This window comes from Perognathus longimembris, chromosome 21 (assembly GCF_023159225.1).
Source record: "Perognathus longimembris pacificus isolate PPM17 chromosome 21, ASM2315922v1, whole genome shotgun sequence".
NCBI lineage: Eukaryota > Metazoa > Chordata > Mammalia > Rodentia > Heteromyidae > Perognathus > Perognathus longimembris.
This window is the reverse complement of record NC_063181.1, coordinates 29,363,516-29,381,451: the sequence shown is the minus strand read 5'-3', so window position 1 is coordinate 29,381,451 and position 17,936 is coordinate 29,363,516. Positions and strand designations below refer to the sequence as shown.

The window sequence follows — 17,936 nt, the reverse complement described above, 5'->3', positions numbered from 1 at the left end:
AGGCCCTGAGTCCAAGCCCCAGGACTGGAAAAAAAAAAGTAAAAGGGAGGGGAATGTGGTTCAACAGGTAGCATGTTTGTCTAACAAGCACAAGGTCCTGGTATAGTCCCCAGTAGGATGGGCAGGGACTAAATAATTTCTCAGTAATGTTTTGTAATTTCAATATACTCAATCTTTTATCTGTTATGAGAGTTATCCCAAGTATTCATATTCTTGGATGCTGTGTTAAATGGTTTGTTTTTAAGTTCAGTTTCAGTTGTTTCATTTGGCTCAATGTTTCAGAGGTTTCAGCCACTTGGACTGGCAAAAAAAAAACACCAAAAAAAAACCAACAACAAAAAAACTCACCCACTTCCCTTCTCTAGCTGGCATTAAACTGCCATCTTCAGATCTCAGCCTCCTGTGTATCTAGGATTACAAGCCTGAACCACAGGTGGCTGGCTGAAAAGTCATTTTTTGAAGTATGCTGTTTGACCATCCATCCACAGTCCCCCCCAAAAAAAAGTGTTCTATATTTTTCTTTGAGATGGCCTTGTTCAGTTCCCAGAGTTAAAAGATTATTTCAGCAAGTGAACAAGGTCAGATGGAGAGAACTGCTTTTTCCTTTCTACTTAATATTGCAGCTTATTGAGAAAAGTATAAGGCTTAAAGAAAACAGTACCTGTGCGCTGTTAACCCAAGTTATCCTTACAAGTGTTCATGTCTACATTCCTGGTTGCTGTTTCCCATTACCCCCTTTCCCTGTCTAACCTCAGTTATCTGTCCTCATCTCTCTAAAGTTTAAACTCAGTGCTGCAGGGGCTGGGGATATGGCCTAGTGGCAAGAGTGCTTGCCTTCTATACATGAGGCCCTGGGTTCAATTCCCCAGCACCACATATACAGAAAACGGCCAGAAGTGGCGCTGTGGCTCAAGTGGCAGAGCAGCCTTGAGCAAAAAGAAGCCAGGGACAGTGCTCAGGCCCTGAGTCCAAGCCCCAGGACTGGCAATAAAAAGGCCTAAACTCAGTGCTGCAGAGTCTTCATTTTATTTTGTACTGCTGTAGGGATCCCGCCACATAACTGGTAGTCAGTAAATGAAGGCATCCATTTCCTGTAATTTAGGAAAGTGTTTCCCTTTTTACCACAGGTATTGTATAATCCAAAACTTGAGTTTTAAAGACAAAAAGCTACCACTTAAATGAAATTCTGCTTTATAAAGCCTTAGTACTGGGCCAGTATATTGTAAGGAAAAGTTCCTTCCAAGTGGAGTCCAGTTACTACTGGATTGGGAAGGGGAGAGGCTGGGTCAGAACTATTGGCCAAGCTGTGCTTGCACCACTTGTGTCTGCGCAGCCACTAGCATCTGGTGTGTAGCTCTAGAAAATTTGCCTGGCATACTTAACTCTCTGGATTCCATCCCAGCACCCCCATAACAGAACCCCACAAAAGAAGTAGTTAGCTATGACACCAAAGGCCTTGAGAAGGCCATTAGAAGGGATCAGCAAGGGAAGGAGGCCCCACAGCCGCGCCGGCGGCCCCGCCTCCCTTCCCCCGCCCACCCCGTCCTTGGCTGCCCTGCCGAGCTCCGCCCACTCCCCCACTCCCCGTCTCGAGCCGCCGGACGCCCGCTGGGCCCTCTGGCCTGCGCCTCTGGCTCGCTCTCTATGGTACGACCCATGGAAACCGGAAGTGGGCCCCGGCGGGGGTGGGGCAGAGGGTGAGGCCGCGGGAGGCGACGCCTCCGCTGCCTTCGCTGTCTCCGCTGCAGGCCGAGTGTGATGGCTGCCACCGAGGGAGTTGCGGAGGCTGCGACAGACGGGGAGCCAGGCCAGCCCGAGCACCCGCCGCCCCAGCCGCACCCACCGCCACTCCAGGAGCTGCTGGAAGACGAGATGGCGGCGGAGGCCGGCGAAGCAGTGGCTTCCCCTGCGGACGACGGGTTTGTGAGCCTGGACTCGCCCACCTACGTCCTGTACAGGTAACGCCCCCTGGGCGCGGGCGGACGCGGGCGGGAGGCCGGGTCCTGCGGGACCTCGGAGGGCTCGGCCCACGCCTGCCTGCCTGCCTGCCTGCGGAGAACAACGGGGGCACCGCTGAGCCCCGGCGGTACCACTGCGGGCTGGCCAGGTGTCGTGAGCATCTCAGGACATTTCCCGCTCCCTTCCGCGTTCTCCGAACGCTCCTCGTTCGGTTAGCGTGTCGGGAAATGGTTATTTAAATAAGGGTCAGGGGTGTATTCTGGACAACAAACTTCTATGGCTTCCCACGGCTTTGCTGCTGAACAATGAGGACCAGTAAAAGACGCGCGGTCGTCAGTGGCCGCGGCGTGTTCATTTAATCGGGATGTTTGCACCTAGCGCCAGCCGGGCGTGGAGTCTGGAAGACTTGTTAACTGGAGTGTGTCTCTCCGCGCCTCACCTGTGGTTCAGGATGCCGCTGGCTGTAGCTATTGGCTCTGAGTGTTACCGACTCCCCGTCCTCTCACCTCATTCTTGGCTTTCAGATAGTCATGCTGATTCCTGAGTTCTTCAGTTAACTTAAAGAAATAAGCAGAAATTCCTTTATTTTCTTCTGTGGGACTACCTAAACCCATTAGATGGCTTATTTGCCTGGATTTTATGAATGAAAGTTTCTACCTAAAGCTTTCTTATTAGGACTAATGTTTTACTGACATTTAATTTCTCTCTGGTTGTGAAATACTTGGTTCCTGATTTCTCAAGGACTAAATGACCTCTTTTCCCATGCCACTCCTACAGGCTGTAGGTGTCACCCGAGGTCATTGTTTCCCTGTATTTTTTGTGTCCAGGATACAATTTCAGGTTCCTCTGTATTCCACAAATCTTCACTGTCAGCAGCTAACCAGCATAGAGAAGTAAAGTGTGAGTGAGAGGAAAAGAAGTAAGAGAAGTTAAGTTTGTTCACACTGGGCAATTCACAGGGAAATATATAATCACTTACTGTGACCACTGTACTGTTATTTTAGCATCTGTAATGAATAATAGCCCTTGAATACTTACTGTAAGTTATTCATGTTTTAGATATTTCCTATTTGTTAACTCATATAATCCTCAAAACAGACCAAGGTTGATTGGTAATATTTCCATTTCATAAATGAGGAAAAGGAAGCTTTTCCAGAAAGGTTAACTAAAGGCTATACAGCTGTTAGGTGGTAGAGCTAATATTCCTTCTTAGGCAGATGTAAAATTCTTAAGCTTGTCAGGTCCCAGAGCATGCCAGAAAAACACTGCCACTGAGTTGCTTCTCCAGCCCAGGAGTCTGCTCTTTTATTCATCATTTGGATCATCTCTGGACTATGTAGTAAACTAGTAGTGTGTGTGTGTGTGAGAGAGAGAGAGAGAGAGAGAGAGAGTGTGTGTGTGTGTGTGTGTGTGTTCTGGGTGCTCTACCAGAGCTTTTTTTTTGGCCAGTCCTGGGGCTTGAGCACTGTCCCTGCCTTCTTTTTGCTCAAGGCTAGCACTCTGCCACTTGAGCCACAGCGCCACTTCTCGCCATTTTCTGTATATGTGGTGCTGGGGAATTGAACCCAGGGCCTCATGTAGATGAGGCAAGCACTCTTGCCACTAGGCCATATCCCCAGCCCAAACTAGTAGTTTTTAACTTTAATTTAGGCTGTTGTTTTTCCCCTCGGTGGGGTGCTGGGATCAAATTCAGGGCTTTACACATGGTGACAAGTGCTTAAAGAGCCCTACTTTGATATTAAAATTTCAGTTTTTGGTAAACTATGCAGGTCTTTTAAAACACTACTGGGGCTTGAATTCAGGGTCTGGGTACTGTCCTTGAGCTTTTTTCTGCTCAAGGCTTTTCTCCACTACTCTTGGTTTTGGCGTGGTTAATTGGAGATAGGAGCTTCACATGCTTTCCTGCCCGGGCTGGCTTCTAAGTATGATCCTCAGGTCTCAGCCTCCTGTATAGCAATCATTACAGATGTGAGCCAGTCACTTGGCTCCTGGCCCTGAGTCTTGCTAGACCAAAGAGTGAAATTGATTTCTAAGTTAAAACTTGTGTACTTACAGGAGGGCATTGTGACTCATGCTTGTAATCTTAGCTACTTGCGAGGTACAGATCAAGGGTCGTAGTCTCTGCTACCCTAGGCAAAAGGTTATAAAGACTCATCTTAATTATCAGACATGATAGTTCACATCTGCAGGCTCAGCTATGCAGATAGGAGGATCATGGTTCCTGTCCTGACCAAAAGTGCTAGTGTAAATTTAAAAGTAAAATTTAGAGTTAAGAAGCAAAGCTTGGTCAGGAAGACTTAACGGATGATTCCATTAATAGATATGTCAGCACATTACTAGTATTAATGTAGGTGCGGTACTGTTTTTCTCTCAAAGATAAACAGATTTAGTTTTATTAACTTGCATTAGTTTTACAAGAACAGGTTTTCTTGTGACATTTCCACGTAAGTATACATGTATCCCAGTCAACCTTAACGTCTCTATCACTCTCTTACTCATTTCCTCTTTCTTTCTCCAGGGTTTAAACTGTGGGCCTGGGTACTCTCCCTGAGCGTCTTTTTTTTTTTTTTTTTCTTCTCAAGGCTAGCACTCTACCACTTGAGCCACAGTGATTTTTTGAGTAGTATGGGAAATAAGTGTCTCATAGACTTTCCTGCCCAGGCTGGCTTTGAATTGTGATCCTCAGATCTCAGCATCCGGAGTAGATATGATGACAAGTGTGAGTCACCAGTGCCTGGCCATTCTTTGTGTGTGTGTGTGTGTGTGTGTGTATGTGTGTGTGTATGTGTATTGCAGGATCTCACCACTGTATTTCAGAGGTTCATATATTTTGCTCAGAGTAACCCTCTCTCTGTTCTCTGTTGCTTTCTCTTTCTTTGAATTCTTTATTGATCAGTTTTCACTGAGGTCCTAATGCCATCTTCATATATAGTAGTACCATATTTCAGAATTATTCGTCCTTTTTTCTTTTTCACTTTTCTCTTTCCCTGATGGTTACCACTTTTAAAATCATTAGAGTTATTTTTCTTCTAATGTGTTTGAATATAACCACTGAGAAAAAGTATATTTCCAGAGACAGAGCGGAATGGGCTGATATAGATCCAGTGCCACAGAATGATGGTCCCAGCCCAGTGGTCCAGATCATCTACAGTGAGAAATGTAAGTTTTGTTTTTAAATTGGGAAGAGGTCTGTATGTCAAACTTAATAACAAAGTTAATTCACAAATAGATAGCAAGATAAATAATGGATTTTTGTTTAATAAGGATTTGAATTTCTTATGAGTTAACTTTGTGGGTTGTTTTGTAATTTTCATAATTAAAAGTTTTATTTTGTTCAAAGAATGGAGATATTGTAAGTAATGAATGTTGCAATATAACCATAATAGCTTCTGATTCTGCTTTCCGTGCACTGATGTGCATATAAAATCTAACAAGTGAGTTACTGTTTTCTTTACAATAAACTTTAGTTTCTAAAACTGAAACATGCTTTTAAGTACTGAAGTGTTTAGCATTTGGAAAATATATTTTGACTATACTGTGTTGGGCTGAGAGTTGGAATATACTTACCAAAATTAAAATGAATGTGTTTTTTTGTTTGTGCTTGTCCTGGGGCCTGGGTGCTGTCTGTTTTTTGCTCAAAGCACTCTGCTACTTGAGTCATAGTTTTTACTTGCATCTTTTACATTTTATTTAAAATTTTTCTTTAAGTAATTGTTCAGAGGAGTTGCTATTCAACAAAGCAGTTTATGAATACATCGACTTCCATCTTTTGGTGGTTAATTGAAGGGAGATAAGTCTCATGGACTTCCTGCCTGATGAGGCTTTGAATGGAGATCTTCAGATCTCATCCTCCACAGTAGGTAGGATTACAGGCATGTGTCACTAGCACCTACCTGACTTCAAAGTGTCATTTTTCATAATGACTGAAAATACTTTATAAATTGAAGCTCATGCAAATGTTAAATTAGTTCTTCTAGGGAAGGCAGTACATTAGAATATTAGTTTTATAAGTGTATGGTGCATAATTTTCTTTCCGTTGTAGATTTGTTATCTGACATCATTTCTCTTTTACAAAAAGCAGTTTATTTGTTGATTATAAAATAGTGACAAGTCTGATTAAAAAGGAAGAATAGCGCTAGGGAGGTTTGCCTTATCAAATATGAAAATATAATGCTAAACTTAATAATTAGTATGTGCAGCTACCATAGAAATTAATGGACCAGTAAGAACTAAAAATAAGGGCTGGGGATATGGCCTAGTGGCAAGAGTGCTTGCCTCGTATCCATGAAGCCTAGGTTCAATTCCCCAGCACCACATAGACATAAAACGGCCAGAAGTGGTGCTGTGGCTCAAGTGGCAGAGTGCTAGCCTTGAGCAAAAAAAGCCAGGGACAGTGCTCAGGTCCTGAGTCCAAGCCCCCCCCCCCCCAAAAAAGAACTAAAAATAAGCCTTCAATATGAGAAGTTAATATTTGATAACAAGGACATTTCATATTTTTATGAAAATAATGGCTTGTTACAGTTGCGTATACCTTTGGATAAAAGTGGAATTATGCCCTCTTTTATAGCTCAATGAACATGAAAATAAATTACAAATGAATTGATGTTCTAAAACAAAACTACAAATATACAAGATTCAGACATAAATGAATTTTCATCTGGGGGAAGAACTATATTAAAGTAGATGTAAACCTCAGAGTTCATTAGGAAAAGGTCAGACTATATATAACTATATGAGGATGTAAAGCTTCCATAATTTAAAAAATATTACATATATTATTGTTAGAAGCCACAGAGAAAAAAATATTACTAAAAATTCACAGACATACTTCAAAATTCAGACTTACACAACAGAACATAAATAAGTTAAAAAGCAAGCCACACATTTCAGTAATGAAATGCCTTTGATGAAAATAATACTTGCTTTCTACCAGGACTAGATTTGCCATAATCTGAGCTATATGTTGCTTTTATTATTTCAATTAAATCAGGACCTGGATTGTGCACTGTGTAGGAATCTGAATTAAAACTTAAAAACCTGCCAAAGAAAAGCAAAACACATGGGGTGGTATATGTCGTTAAGCCCAGTACTCGGGTCAGGGAAAAGTTAGGGAAAATCTATCTCAAAATACAAAGAAGAGCCAACCTGAACTTAGGTCCTGGGCATTGTCCCTGAATTTTTTTGCTCAAGACTTGCATTTTACCACTTGAGCCATAGCTGTACTTCCAAATTTTTGGTGGTTAATTGGAGATAAGAGTCTCATAGACTTTCCTGCCCAGAAAATTGTGGCATTGAACCACAATTCTCAGATCTCAGCCTTCTGAGTACGTAGGATTACAGCTGTGAGCTGTCAGCACTTGGATAGAAAGCTTGTTTTCTACGGACTCATGGTATTCTAGTTGTTAGTCATTTATGTGTTTTTTTAAAATAAATTTTTGTTCTCTGGAGTAAAGTAAACTTACCTTTTCAGAGATAGAATTTTGAAGGAGGTAACCTTTGTACAGCTCAGAATTTGTAAAGAATTCACTTTTGGAATTATCAGAAAGGAGAGCTTTATACTCAACAATACTTCTGACACTCTATGTCAAGTTTTCCATACCAAATTTCTTTAGGTCTTTGTGGACACTAGCCAGGTGTCCTATAATTCAATTTAGTTCTCACATTAACTGCCCCAGAATTAACAAACGGGCCTGCAGATTAAGGGTGAAGTATTTACTATGAGCTCTTTGTACCTCATATATTAGTTAGAAGTGGTGGGTCCTCAGGCTATCCACATCTTCTGTTCTGCTGGGCTGTAAATCAGAGGTTCCCATGACTTCCTCTTCAGTATTTGTGTTATTAACCAGTGCTCTGATGAGTATCATTATACACATTGCATACATGAGTGTATCTGTAAGAAAACTTCCTGAACCTGGATTTTTGAATCAATGTGTACATAAATTCTAGTTTTTAAAATAGATAACGCCAAATAATAGTTTCCCATAGATGTTTGTATTGTCTTTAATAATCCACAAGTAATGGAAACAAGTGTTTCTTTTTTCCTTTTTGACTTCTTTATCTGTCTTTAGAGGCAAGAGGGCGAAATGAACTATACAACTTATGGGCTGGGATAGGAGGGAAAATTGAGAGAGTGAAGGAAAGGATGGCATTATCCAAAAAGAAAAATAGTCATTACTTGACCTATAAAACTAACCCCTCTGTAGATCAGCTGCATAATAACAATAAAAAATTAGCAATAAAATCCATGAGGGCTAAAACATTGGATATGGATTTCATTTATGTAAAACAACGAGGGTGAATTAGACTGTATACTTGTATATGCATATTTGGATATACTAGACTCAGTTAAGAGTGCTTGCTTCTGGGGAGGAGGGCTGAATTTTTCTTTTAATTGATTTGTTGTTATTGTAAAGGTAATGTACAGAGGAGTTTTGGTTACATAAGTTAAAGAGTACATTTCTTTTTGAACAATGTGTGATTTAATAAAATGGAACTTTTAGTGTGCCAAGCTCTTTCCTTTTTCTTTTTCTTTTTTGCCTGTCCTGGGGCTTGAACTCAGGGCCTGGGTGCTATCCCTGTGCCTCTTTATGTTCAGTGCTAGCACTCTACCAATTGAGTCACTATATCATTTCCAGCTTTTTCTGAGTTTATTGGAGATAAGAGTCTCATGGACTTTGTGCCTAGGCTGGCTTCAAACTGTGATCCTCACATCTCAGCCTCCTGAGTAGCTAAGATTCCTGAGCTGTTTTGCTCAAGGCTAGTGCTGTCACTTTGAGCCACAGTGCTACTTCTGATTTTTGTTGGTTAATTGGAGATCAGAGTCCCATGGTCTTTCCTGCCCCGGCTGGCTTCAAACTGTGATCCTCAGTCTCAGCCTCCTGAGTAGCTAGGATTACAGGTGTGAGCCACCAGCTCCCAGCTAGAAAGGAAATTTAGTTTTAACTTTTTGTATCATTTGTATTTTCAACTTTTGTACACATTTTTCAGTTAAAAATGTGATCAAAATAAGATAAGAGAAAACCAGTTGTGTGAAAATACTTGGTGATATGTGCTTTTGGTTTTATATGAGATATTTGGTTGTGGTTGACATTAGCTGATTTATATTCATATGGACAGAAAGCATTGCTAGACCAATGTAGCTGATATGTTGAGGCTGTGGCACTTGTTGTAATATGCATAGAAATAAAATTTATTTCCTCAGATGTAACAACATTTTATATTATAGTACTAGTTTTAGATAAGAAAGCTAAGTCCTAATATAGCTCTGTGTTCTGCTTTCAGTTAGAGATGTTTATGATTATTTCCGAGCTGTTCTACAGCGCGATGAAAGAAGTGAACGAGCCTTTAAACTCACCCGGGATGCTATAGAGTTAAATGCCGCCAATTATACAGTGTGGTAAGCAATATAAATCATTAATATTTCACAAGTTTTACTTTGAATGACTTTTTTTTTAACTAAGTTTCAAATTTTTAGCTAATAAAAATCCACATATAGGTCTGGGAATGTGGCTTAGTGGTAGAGTGCGTGCCTAAATATGCATGAAGCCCTGGGTTCGATTCCTCAGTACCACATAAACAGGGAAAGCCAGAAGTGGTGTTATGGCTCAAGTGATAGAGTGCTAGCCTTGAGCAAAAGAAGCTCAGGGAGGGGCCCAGGCCCTGAGTTCAAGCCCTAGGATTGGAAAAAAAAAAATCCACCAGTGGCTCATGCCTGTAATTCTAGCTATTCATGAGGCTGAGATCTGAAGATTATGTATAGTTCAAGGGCAGCCTATGCAGCAACGTCTTACCTTCAATTACCCGCCAAAAAAGCTGGAAGAGGAGCTGTGGCTCAAATGATGGCCTTGAGCAGAAAAGCTCTGAGACCGTGCACAAGCCCTGGGTTTTAGCCACAGGATAGGCACCAAAAATAAAAATAGAACTCCACACACGTAGTCTGGCACCAGCGGTCCATGCCTGTAATCCTGAATACTCAGGAGGCTGAGATCTGATGATGGTGATTGGAAGCCAGCCTCCGCAGGAAAGTCTGAGACTCTTACCTCCAACTAACCATCAGAAAATCGTAAGGGGTGTTATGTCTCAAATTGATAGAGTACTAGCCTTGACTAAAAAAACTCAGGGACAACACTCAGGCCCTGAATTCAAGCCCCATGACCAAAAAAAAAAAAGTTAGAAGTTGAATAAAAAATAATCATCTTCGCCCTATCCCTTCTTGCCATCAGTTTCATCTCCCAGAACAATTCTTAGCCATTCTTTCTTGAATTGACTTCTGTGTACTAGATAACATGCTTTATTGTTGTTTGTAGTATTTTTTCATTGTAAATACTATTCTTTATATGATAGATATGTCTTTCTATCACAAAAAATAATTGGTTTATGGTTCATGATGTCTTTCTTTGTATAATAATATTTTCTTTAGCAGATTGCCTTTTTCTTTAGTTTTCTTTTCTTTGTACCAATAAGTAATTAATGTTCCAGACATTGATACATGTGAATGTTTCATTACTGTTGAATGTGACAGGGAATCCTTCATTTTCATTTATCTTTACCTGTCCTGGGGTTGTACATTTTGTCTTTAACTCTTCCATGTTGTTCTTTTTCTTCTTTGTGACAATACTGGCATTGGACTCAATGCCTTGTACTCTCCCTTAGCTTTTTTCTTCAAGGCTGATGCTCTACTACTTGAACTACACCTCTATTTCTGGCTTTTTACTGGTTTATTGCATATAGGTCTCTATTGTCCAGGCTGAATTTAAACCCCAATCCTTAAGATTTCTTCCTTCTGAATGTCTAGGACATAGGAGTGAGCATAGGTGCCTGGCTGTCTTTGTCTTTTTTGACTGACCATGAGCACTGTTCTTTATTCAGCTTTTTTCACACAAGGTAAGCACTCTCTATCACTTGAGCCATAGCTCTACTTCTGACTTCTTAATATCTGCACTTATTTTTAATTTCCAAGAACTCTCTTTTTGTTCTCTGAATATTCTCTTTTTGTTGTTGGTACTCCGGTTTGAACTCAAGGCTGAAACTTGCTATGTAGGACCTCTCAACCTCTTAGCTGTGCTTTCGGCCCCTTTGGTGCTGGTTATTTTTGAGAGACAGTCTCATTTTCTGCCCAGCTAAGTGCCTATGCAGTAACCCACCTATTTTAGTCTTCTTTTGTAACTGGGATAGCAGGTGAGTTTCCAGTTGTTGGTTGAAAAGGGAGTTTTGGAACTCAGCTTCTCAACAATGTAGGATTACAGGTATGAGCCACTGGTTTCTAGTTCTGAATATTCTTTTTAAACTAACATCTTGTTCATTGATTTCCTGAGTGTGATTATCTTTTGTTTGCTTGTTTTTGTACCAATCCTAGGGCTTGAACTCAGGGCCTAGGCACTGTCTCAGAGCTTTCCTTCCCCCACCCCCCCCTCAAGGTTAGTGTTCTACCAATTAATCCATAGCTCCATGTTGGCTTTTTAGTGGTTAATTTGGATAGTCTTACTTTTCTGCCTGCACAAGCCTCTGTGATACCTTTTGTCCTTGTTTGCTTTGGTCTTTTTCATGTAAATATTTGTAATTTGTTGCTTTCCTTTTATATTTATAACTTTAAAAAATACCTGATTGGAAGCATAAGCGTAGCGGGTCTTATCAGCTAGAAGATTTCACTGAAGTTACTTAGCAGAGTTGTGTCTGTTCATAAACTTTTCGTGTCAGTATTTTTTTAAAAAAGTCTTTCATTGTTACTATAAAGCTGTTGTACATTTCACAATTCAGGTAATGATTAGATTTTTAAAATGATTTTTACCTCAAATGCTTGATTCTTCCAGTTAGTAGATGATTGTATGAATTTGGATAATCACAAGCGCCTATGTTGTTAAATTACTGCATATATAGAGTAGCTATGAAAAGGCTGTTTTGTAGCTTTGTTTGATGCTATTAGGCAATATATATGGAATTGTGAGACTTTGAATGTTTGTTGTAGGCATTTTCGGAGAGTTCTCTTAAAATCACTTCAAAAGGATCTGCATGAGGAAATGAACTACATCACTGCAATAATTGAAGAACAGCCCAAAAACTATCAAGTTTGGTAAGATGGAAATTGGAAGGAACTTTATTATTTGTTTAATTCTATTCTTGCCACTGGGTAATGAAATCACAAAATGCTTTTTGTATGTTTGTATATAATTTTAGTACTTACAAAACACTTATTTTGCAGAGAAATGTGAAAAATATAATAGAATTTTTAATAGAAGGTTTGTTTATAGAAATTTCAGCCCCTAACAATATGGGGATTATTATGGTAGGGCATAGGTATGGCAAACAAAAAAGAAATAGTTTGAGAAGTCCTCAGCATAGAATGAGTAACCTGTGAATGGCAGGCACACTTGCTGCTGATAATGTGGTGGTAGAGGTGGTAGGTAAAAGAGGTGGCATCGTATAGCATGGCATGGCACAACACCAAGAGCTGTGTCCACCTTCTCTGCCCATGACTGCCTGCTCAGAATACAGGAGCAATCATCATTTTGGCTTTCCAGCATAATGTCCCCTGAACACACCACACTTTTTTGTTTGTTTGTTTTGGAGGGGTGCCTGTTCTGGTGCTTGAACTCGGGGCTTGTCCCTGCCTCTGAGCTTTATTTCTCAAGGCTAGCACTCTACCACTTGAACCACAACTCCACTTCCTGCCTTTTGGTGGTTACTTGGACATAAGAGTCTCAAGGACTTTCTTGCCTGGGTTAGCTTTGAACTGCCATGTTCAGACCTCAGCCTCCTGAGGAGCTAGGATTACAGACATGAGCCACCATTGCCCAACACATCAAACTATCTTTATGCCAGAGTTTAAGGAAAACTTGAAAGAAAATTTCACATGTCAACACATAGGACTTTGGAGAACACTAAATGTCTAAAGTAAAACAGAAGGCTTGCCCTCACATTAGGATGGAGGGTGTTTGGAATAGTTTATAATCCTGGAGACTTGGGTCACTAAAATGTTGTAGCTGAGAAGGGATAGGCTTCAAAATGTGGAACAGATATTTAATTTGTTTTGTTTTGGTTTTTTGCCAGTCCTGGGGCTTGAACTCAGGGCCTGAGCACTGTCCCTGGCTTCTTTTTGCTCAAGGCTATCATTCTACCACTTGAGTCACAGCGCCACTTCCGGCTTTTTCCATATATGTGGTGCTGAGGAATCGAACCCAGGGCTTCGTGTATACAAGGCGAGTACTTTACCACTAGGCCATATTCCCAGCCCCAGGTATTTAAAATGTAATGAAAATATTGAGAGATTTTAGAGAGAACTAACAGATTTTAAAGTTTAATTTACTGAAGGAGACACAAAGTGACATCTTTGTTTTTAGCCTGGCAACTGAGCAAATGGTAGTGCTTTCACTTGGGGAATTTGGAAGGCAAATTGCCACATTTTGGGAAAATTGGACAGAGTGTCCTGTGCTTCTGAAAAACTTCATAAAGCTCTCTAGTAGTTGAGAAATCCTTTAGGTGTGAGGGACAGTATGGTTTGAAGACACGATTTGGGAGCTTTGTGGAAGTGGTAGTTGAAATCATAACTGGATGAAGATAGATGCTCAGAGAGAGTTAGGCAGAAGAAAGAGAACACTGTTGAACCTCATTCAGATGGTAAAGAAAGTGAAAGACTACTTAGTGCAATGGGGAAGACTGTGCTTACCATGCACAAGGTCCTGCCCTTGGACTATCTAATCCAAGATTACACACACACACACACACACACCCCACAGCTTCATGGTAAGGGAAGAATTAGCACAAAAAGAGAAACAGAATTCTAGAGATAAATGGGGACAAAGACTTGAAGCTTGAAAAGATTCCCATGGATAGGTTAGGAGAGAGCATATCCTGCTGTAAAATGTGGGCAGATAGGAACCATGCTCTCTGCCCAAGTGAGAAACCTGAATAATTAAATGTTATCATGAAGGCACAAATAGCTATATAATTAATTTTCAGTGAATTAGAATCTAATAGACATAAAAGTGAATAACTCAACATTATTTGTCATATTATTAATGTGGTGACTGTTGTACTAATTTTCATTTGAATGACAACTTTCATCAACTGTTTTGTAGCCTCTTCTTTAACTGGGTTATTCCAATCTTCTGAGCTTATTATGCATTGGAATAATCTAGTGATAAGAGAGTTTAGCTAGAGAACTTCAGGTCTTCACTAAAAAGTTATTTACCCTAATTTATATATAAATATGTAGCTATAAATCCAAACACAACAGGTATTCTCATTCTCATTATGTCTAGTTTTTGCTACAGAGAAATAGCTTTTCTTTTCTGGACAGTAGATGCCATCTATCATTATACCCAGCACCCATTGTTATGAACAACCCAAATCTAACCAAAGCAATTGCTTCTTGAACTCAGCAATGCTTTATTTTTAAATAGCCCACTCTGCTAGTTTCTAGATGGCACAAGTAATGCAGGTCCTGTACCCCAATTAACTGATCATTTATTTAGTTATCCCTGTGAAAAATTTTTTTATTTATTAATTAAATTTTGTTAACAAGGTGTTGTGCAAAAGGGGTACAGTTACATAATAGGGAAGTGAGTACATTTCTTGTGATATCTTACACCCTCGTTTTTCTTTCCCTTCCCTAGATCAGGTAGGCATATATACAATGCACAGTGTACCAAAAACATATACAGTAGCCACATGGCATAGGCCAAAGGAAATTCACCTAGAACTTTAAATATAACGTCAGCAATAGAGTTTGCTTATCCTTGTCTTATATGATCATACATATATAGCTTTTGAGCTATTGTGATCCACTGAGAGGTCTATTTTAGACCTTTTTATGTTTAGTAGTTATTTGGTTTTAGTTATATAATAATGTAAGGTCGCTGACCCACACCTGTGGGAAATACCATTTGACAAGTCAAGTTTTTTGTTTTAAAGACCTGGTCTCTAGTGTCTTTCCCCCCCCCCCCCCCCCGCCCCACCTTAACAGTCATATATCAAGGAGATCATGCCCCCTTTGTTTTCTGTGTTCTAGGCTTGTCTCGCTCAACATTATTTGTTCAAGTTCTGACCATTTCACCATTTCTAATCGCTATGTAGTATTCCATTGTGTATAGGTACCACATTTTTTGGATCCATTCATCTGTAGAGGGGCATCTGGGTTGTTTCCATATTTTGGCTATTGTGAATTGTGCAGCGATAAACATGGATGTGCAGATGTCCTTTTGATATCCTGAGACCTGTTGTTCAGGATAGATGCCTATGGCTGGGTCATAGGGTAGTTCTATGTTGAGTTTTTTGAGGAACCTCCATACTGTTCTCCAAAGTGGTTGTACTAATTTGCACTCCCACCAACAGTGGAGAAAGGTTCCTCTTTCCCTGCATCCCCTCCAGCATTTGTTGTTGCCTGAGTTGAGAGTATAGGTCATTCTAACTGGAGTGAGTTGGTATCTCAGGGTTGTTTTTATTTGCATTTCCTTTACTGCCAGGGATGTTGAACATTTCCTCATATGTTTCTTTGCCATTTTATCTCTTCTCTTGTGAAGTCTCTCTTTAGCTCCTTTGCCCATTTCCTAATTGGTTTACTGGGCTTGGAGAGGGTTAGGTTTTTGAATTCTCTGTAGATGACGGATATTAGGCCTTTGTGTGTTGCTGTGCTGGTGAAGATCCTTTCCCATATGGTTGGCTGTCTTTCTAGTTTGGTGGCTATGTCTTTAGCTGTGCAGAAACTTTTTATTTTGTGGTAGTCCCATTTGTCGAGACTCCCCTATCTGTTGTGCCCCTGGGACTATATTCAGGAAGTTCCTTCCTATGCTTATAAGTTCTAGCGTCTTTCCTAATCTGTCTTTCAGTAGTCTCAAAGATTCAGGTCTGATGTTGATGTCCTTGATCCATTTTGAGTTGATCTTGGTGCATGGTGATAGGCTAGGGTCTACTTTGAGTTTTCTACATATGGCTGCCCAGTTCTCCCAGCACCAGTAGTTGAAGAGGCTATGTTTATTCCATTGTATGTCTTTAGCTCCTTTGTCAAATATCAGCTGACTGTAAGAATGTGGCTTTATTTCTGGGTCTTCTATTCTATTCCATTGGTCTTCTGGTCTGTTTTTATACCAATACCAGGCTGTTTTTGTTATGATGGCTCTATAGTAGAGCTTGAAATCTGGTATTGTGATTCCTCCTGCACTGCTTTTTTTTTTTTTGCCTAGAATTGCTTTGGCTATTCTAGGTCTTTTGCTGTTCTATATGAAATTATGGGTTGCTTTCTCTATTTCAGTGAAGAATGTAATTGGGATCTTGATGGGGATTGCATTGAATTTGTGTAACAATTTGGGCAATATGGCCATCTTCACTATATTGATTCTGCCTACCCATGAGCATGGGAGGTCTTTCCATCTCCTGTGTCCTCTTTGATTTCCCTTTTTAGATTTTTATAGTTCTCATTAAATAGGTCATTCATGTCTTTAGTTAGGTTGATCCCTAGGTAATTTATTCTTTTTCTTAGCTATTGTAAATGGTATTATTTCCATAATTTCCTTTTCTGCTTGTACATTGCTGGTATACAGAAAAGCTGCTGATTTTTGTGGGTTGATTTTGTTTCCTGCTACTTTGCCAAAATGTTTTATTAGGTTTAGGAGTTTGGGGACTGAGTTTTTTGGGTCCTTCAGATATAAGATCATGTCATCTGCGAATAGGGATAGTTTGATTTCTTCTTTGCCGATGTGGGTCCCGTTGATGCCCTCCTTGCCTTATTGCTATGGCTAGGGATTCCAGCACTATTTTGAAAAGAAGTGGGGATCCCTGTGAAATTTTATGTATGTTTTATGTTGATCTGTTTGTGTGTGAGTACGTGCTGAGGCTTGAACTCAGGGCCTCAAGCTCTTGCTTGGCTTTTTTGGTCAAGGCTAGTGCTCTATCACTTGATCTACCTTTCTACTTCTGGCTTTTGACTGGGTAATTGGAGATAATAGTCTCACAGACTTTCCTGCCCAGGCTGGCTTTGAACGGCAATCCTCAGATCTCAGCCTCCTATGTAGCTAGCTAGTATCACAAATGTAAGCCAAGCCATTAGCACCCAGTATGTTTAGTGTTCTATAAGTCATAGAATGTCAGAATGTTTTAGTATTTTGTTCTGTGAAGTTAGTTTCATATATTGGAGGATATAGTTCTTAACTTTTTTTCCAAATTACAAAATTTATTAGGAACCTGGAAAACTAAAATGCCATTAGTTCATTAACTTGAAGATTTCTAGTATTTTTCCTGTTGGTAGTATCTTACCCTCTTAATATTCTGTAAGATGAAGTTTAAATTTTTCTGTGCCTGTAATTCACCTCATTCATTAAGCACTAAATTCTTTTTTTCTGACATTCCTTCTTATCAGTATAATGAATACTAACAGTATTTTAAAAATATTTTATTAGCACATAATTAACTATATAAGAGGGCTTTACTATCATGATGCGTAAGTATAATACATGTTCATCAAATTTACCCAGTTACTTTCTTATGCTCCCTTTTCATACCTTTTTAAAAACCATTTTAAAATATTTTATTATATTTTCACACATGCCTATGAAATACTTAATCATACTCATACACATTCATACCTTCTCCCTTTCCTGCCCTTACTTCTCCCAAACAGTCCCCATTTTATACTTGTGTCATTTTTTTAAAGTTAATAACTGCATACTAAAGACAATATGCAATATCTGTCTTTCCTAGACTACCTTATTTAGCCTACCATTACGATTTCCAGTTCCATACATTTTTTTCCTGCAAGTAAAAGGTTTTCATTCTTTATAACTAACCATTATGTATATATGCCACATTTTCTTTATCCATCAGCTGAAAGGAATTTAGGTTGATTCCATTATTTGGCTATTAAAAATAGCGTTCTAAACCTAAGTGTATAGGTATCTCTATTGTATGCTGACTTATATACCTTTGGATATATGGCTAGGAGTTATATAGCAGGATTATGTGGTATTTTCATTTTTCACTTCTTCATT

General features: G+C 39.7%; 1 protein-coding gene across 1 annotated transcript in view; it reads left to right on the top strand.

Annotated features, from left to right (window-relative positions):
• The first annotated feature begins 1,679 nt into the window (after positions 1-1,679).
• The window catches only part of Fnta (farnesyltransferase, CAAX box, alpha), a 33,141-nt gene continuing 16,884 nt past the window's right edge, over positions 1,680-17,936 (top strand). The window contains exons 1-4 of the mRNA XM_048330490.1: positions 1,680-1,958; positions 5,033-5,118; positions 9,241-9,355; positions 11,924-12,028. Coding sequence (XP_048186447.1) covers positions 1,759-1,958; positions 5,033-5,118; positions 9,241-9,355; positions 11,924-12,028 — 506 coding nt within the window. The 5' untranslated portion in view covers positions 1,680-1,758. The remainder of the gene's footprint in view (positions 1,959-5,032; positions 5,119-9,240; positions 9,356-11,923; positions 12,029-17,936) is intronic.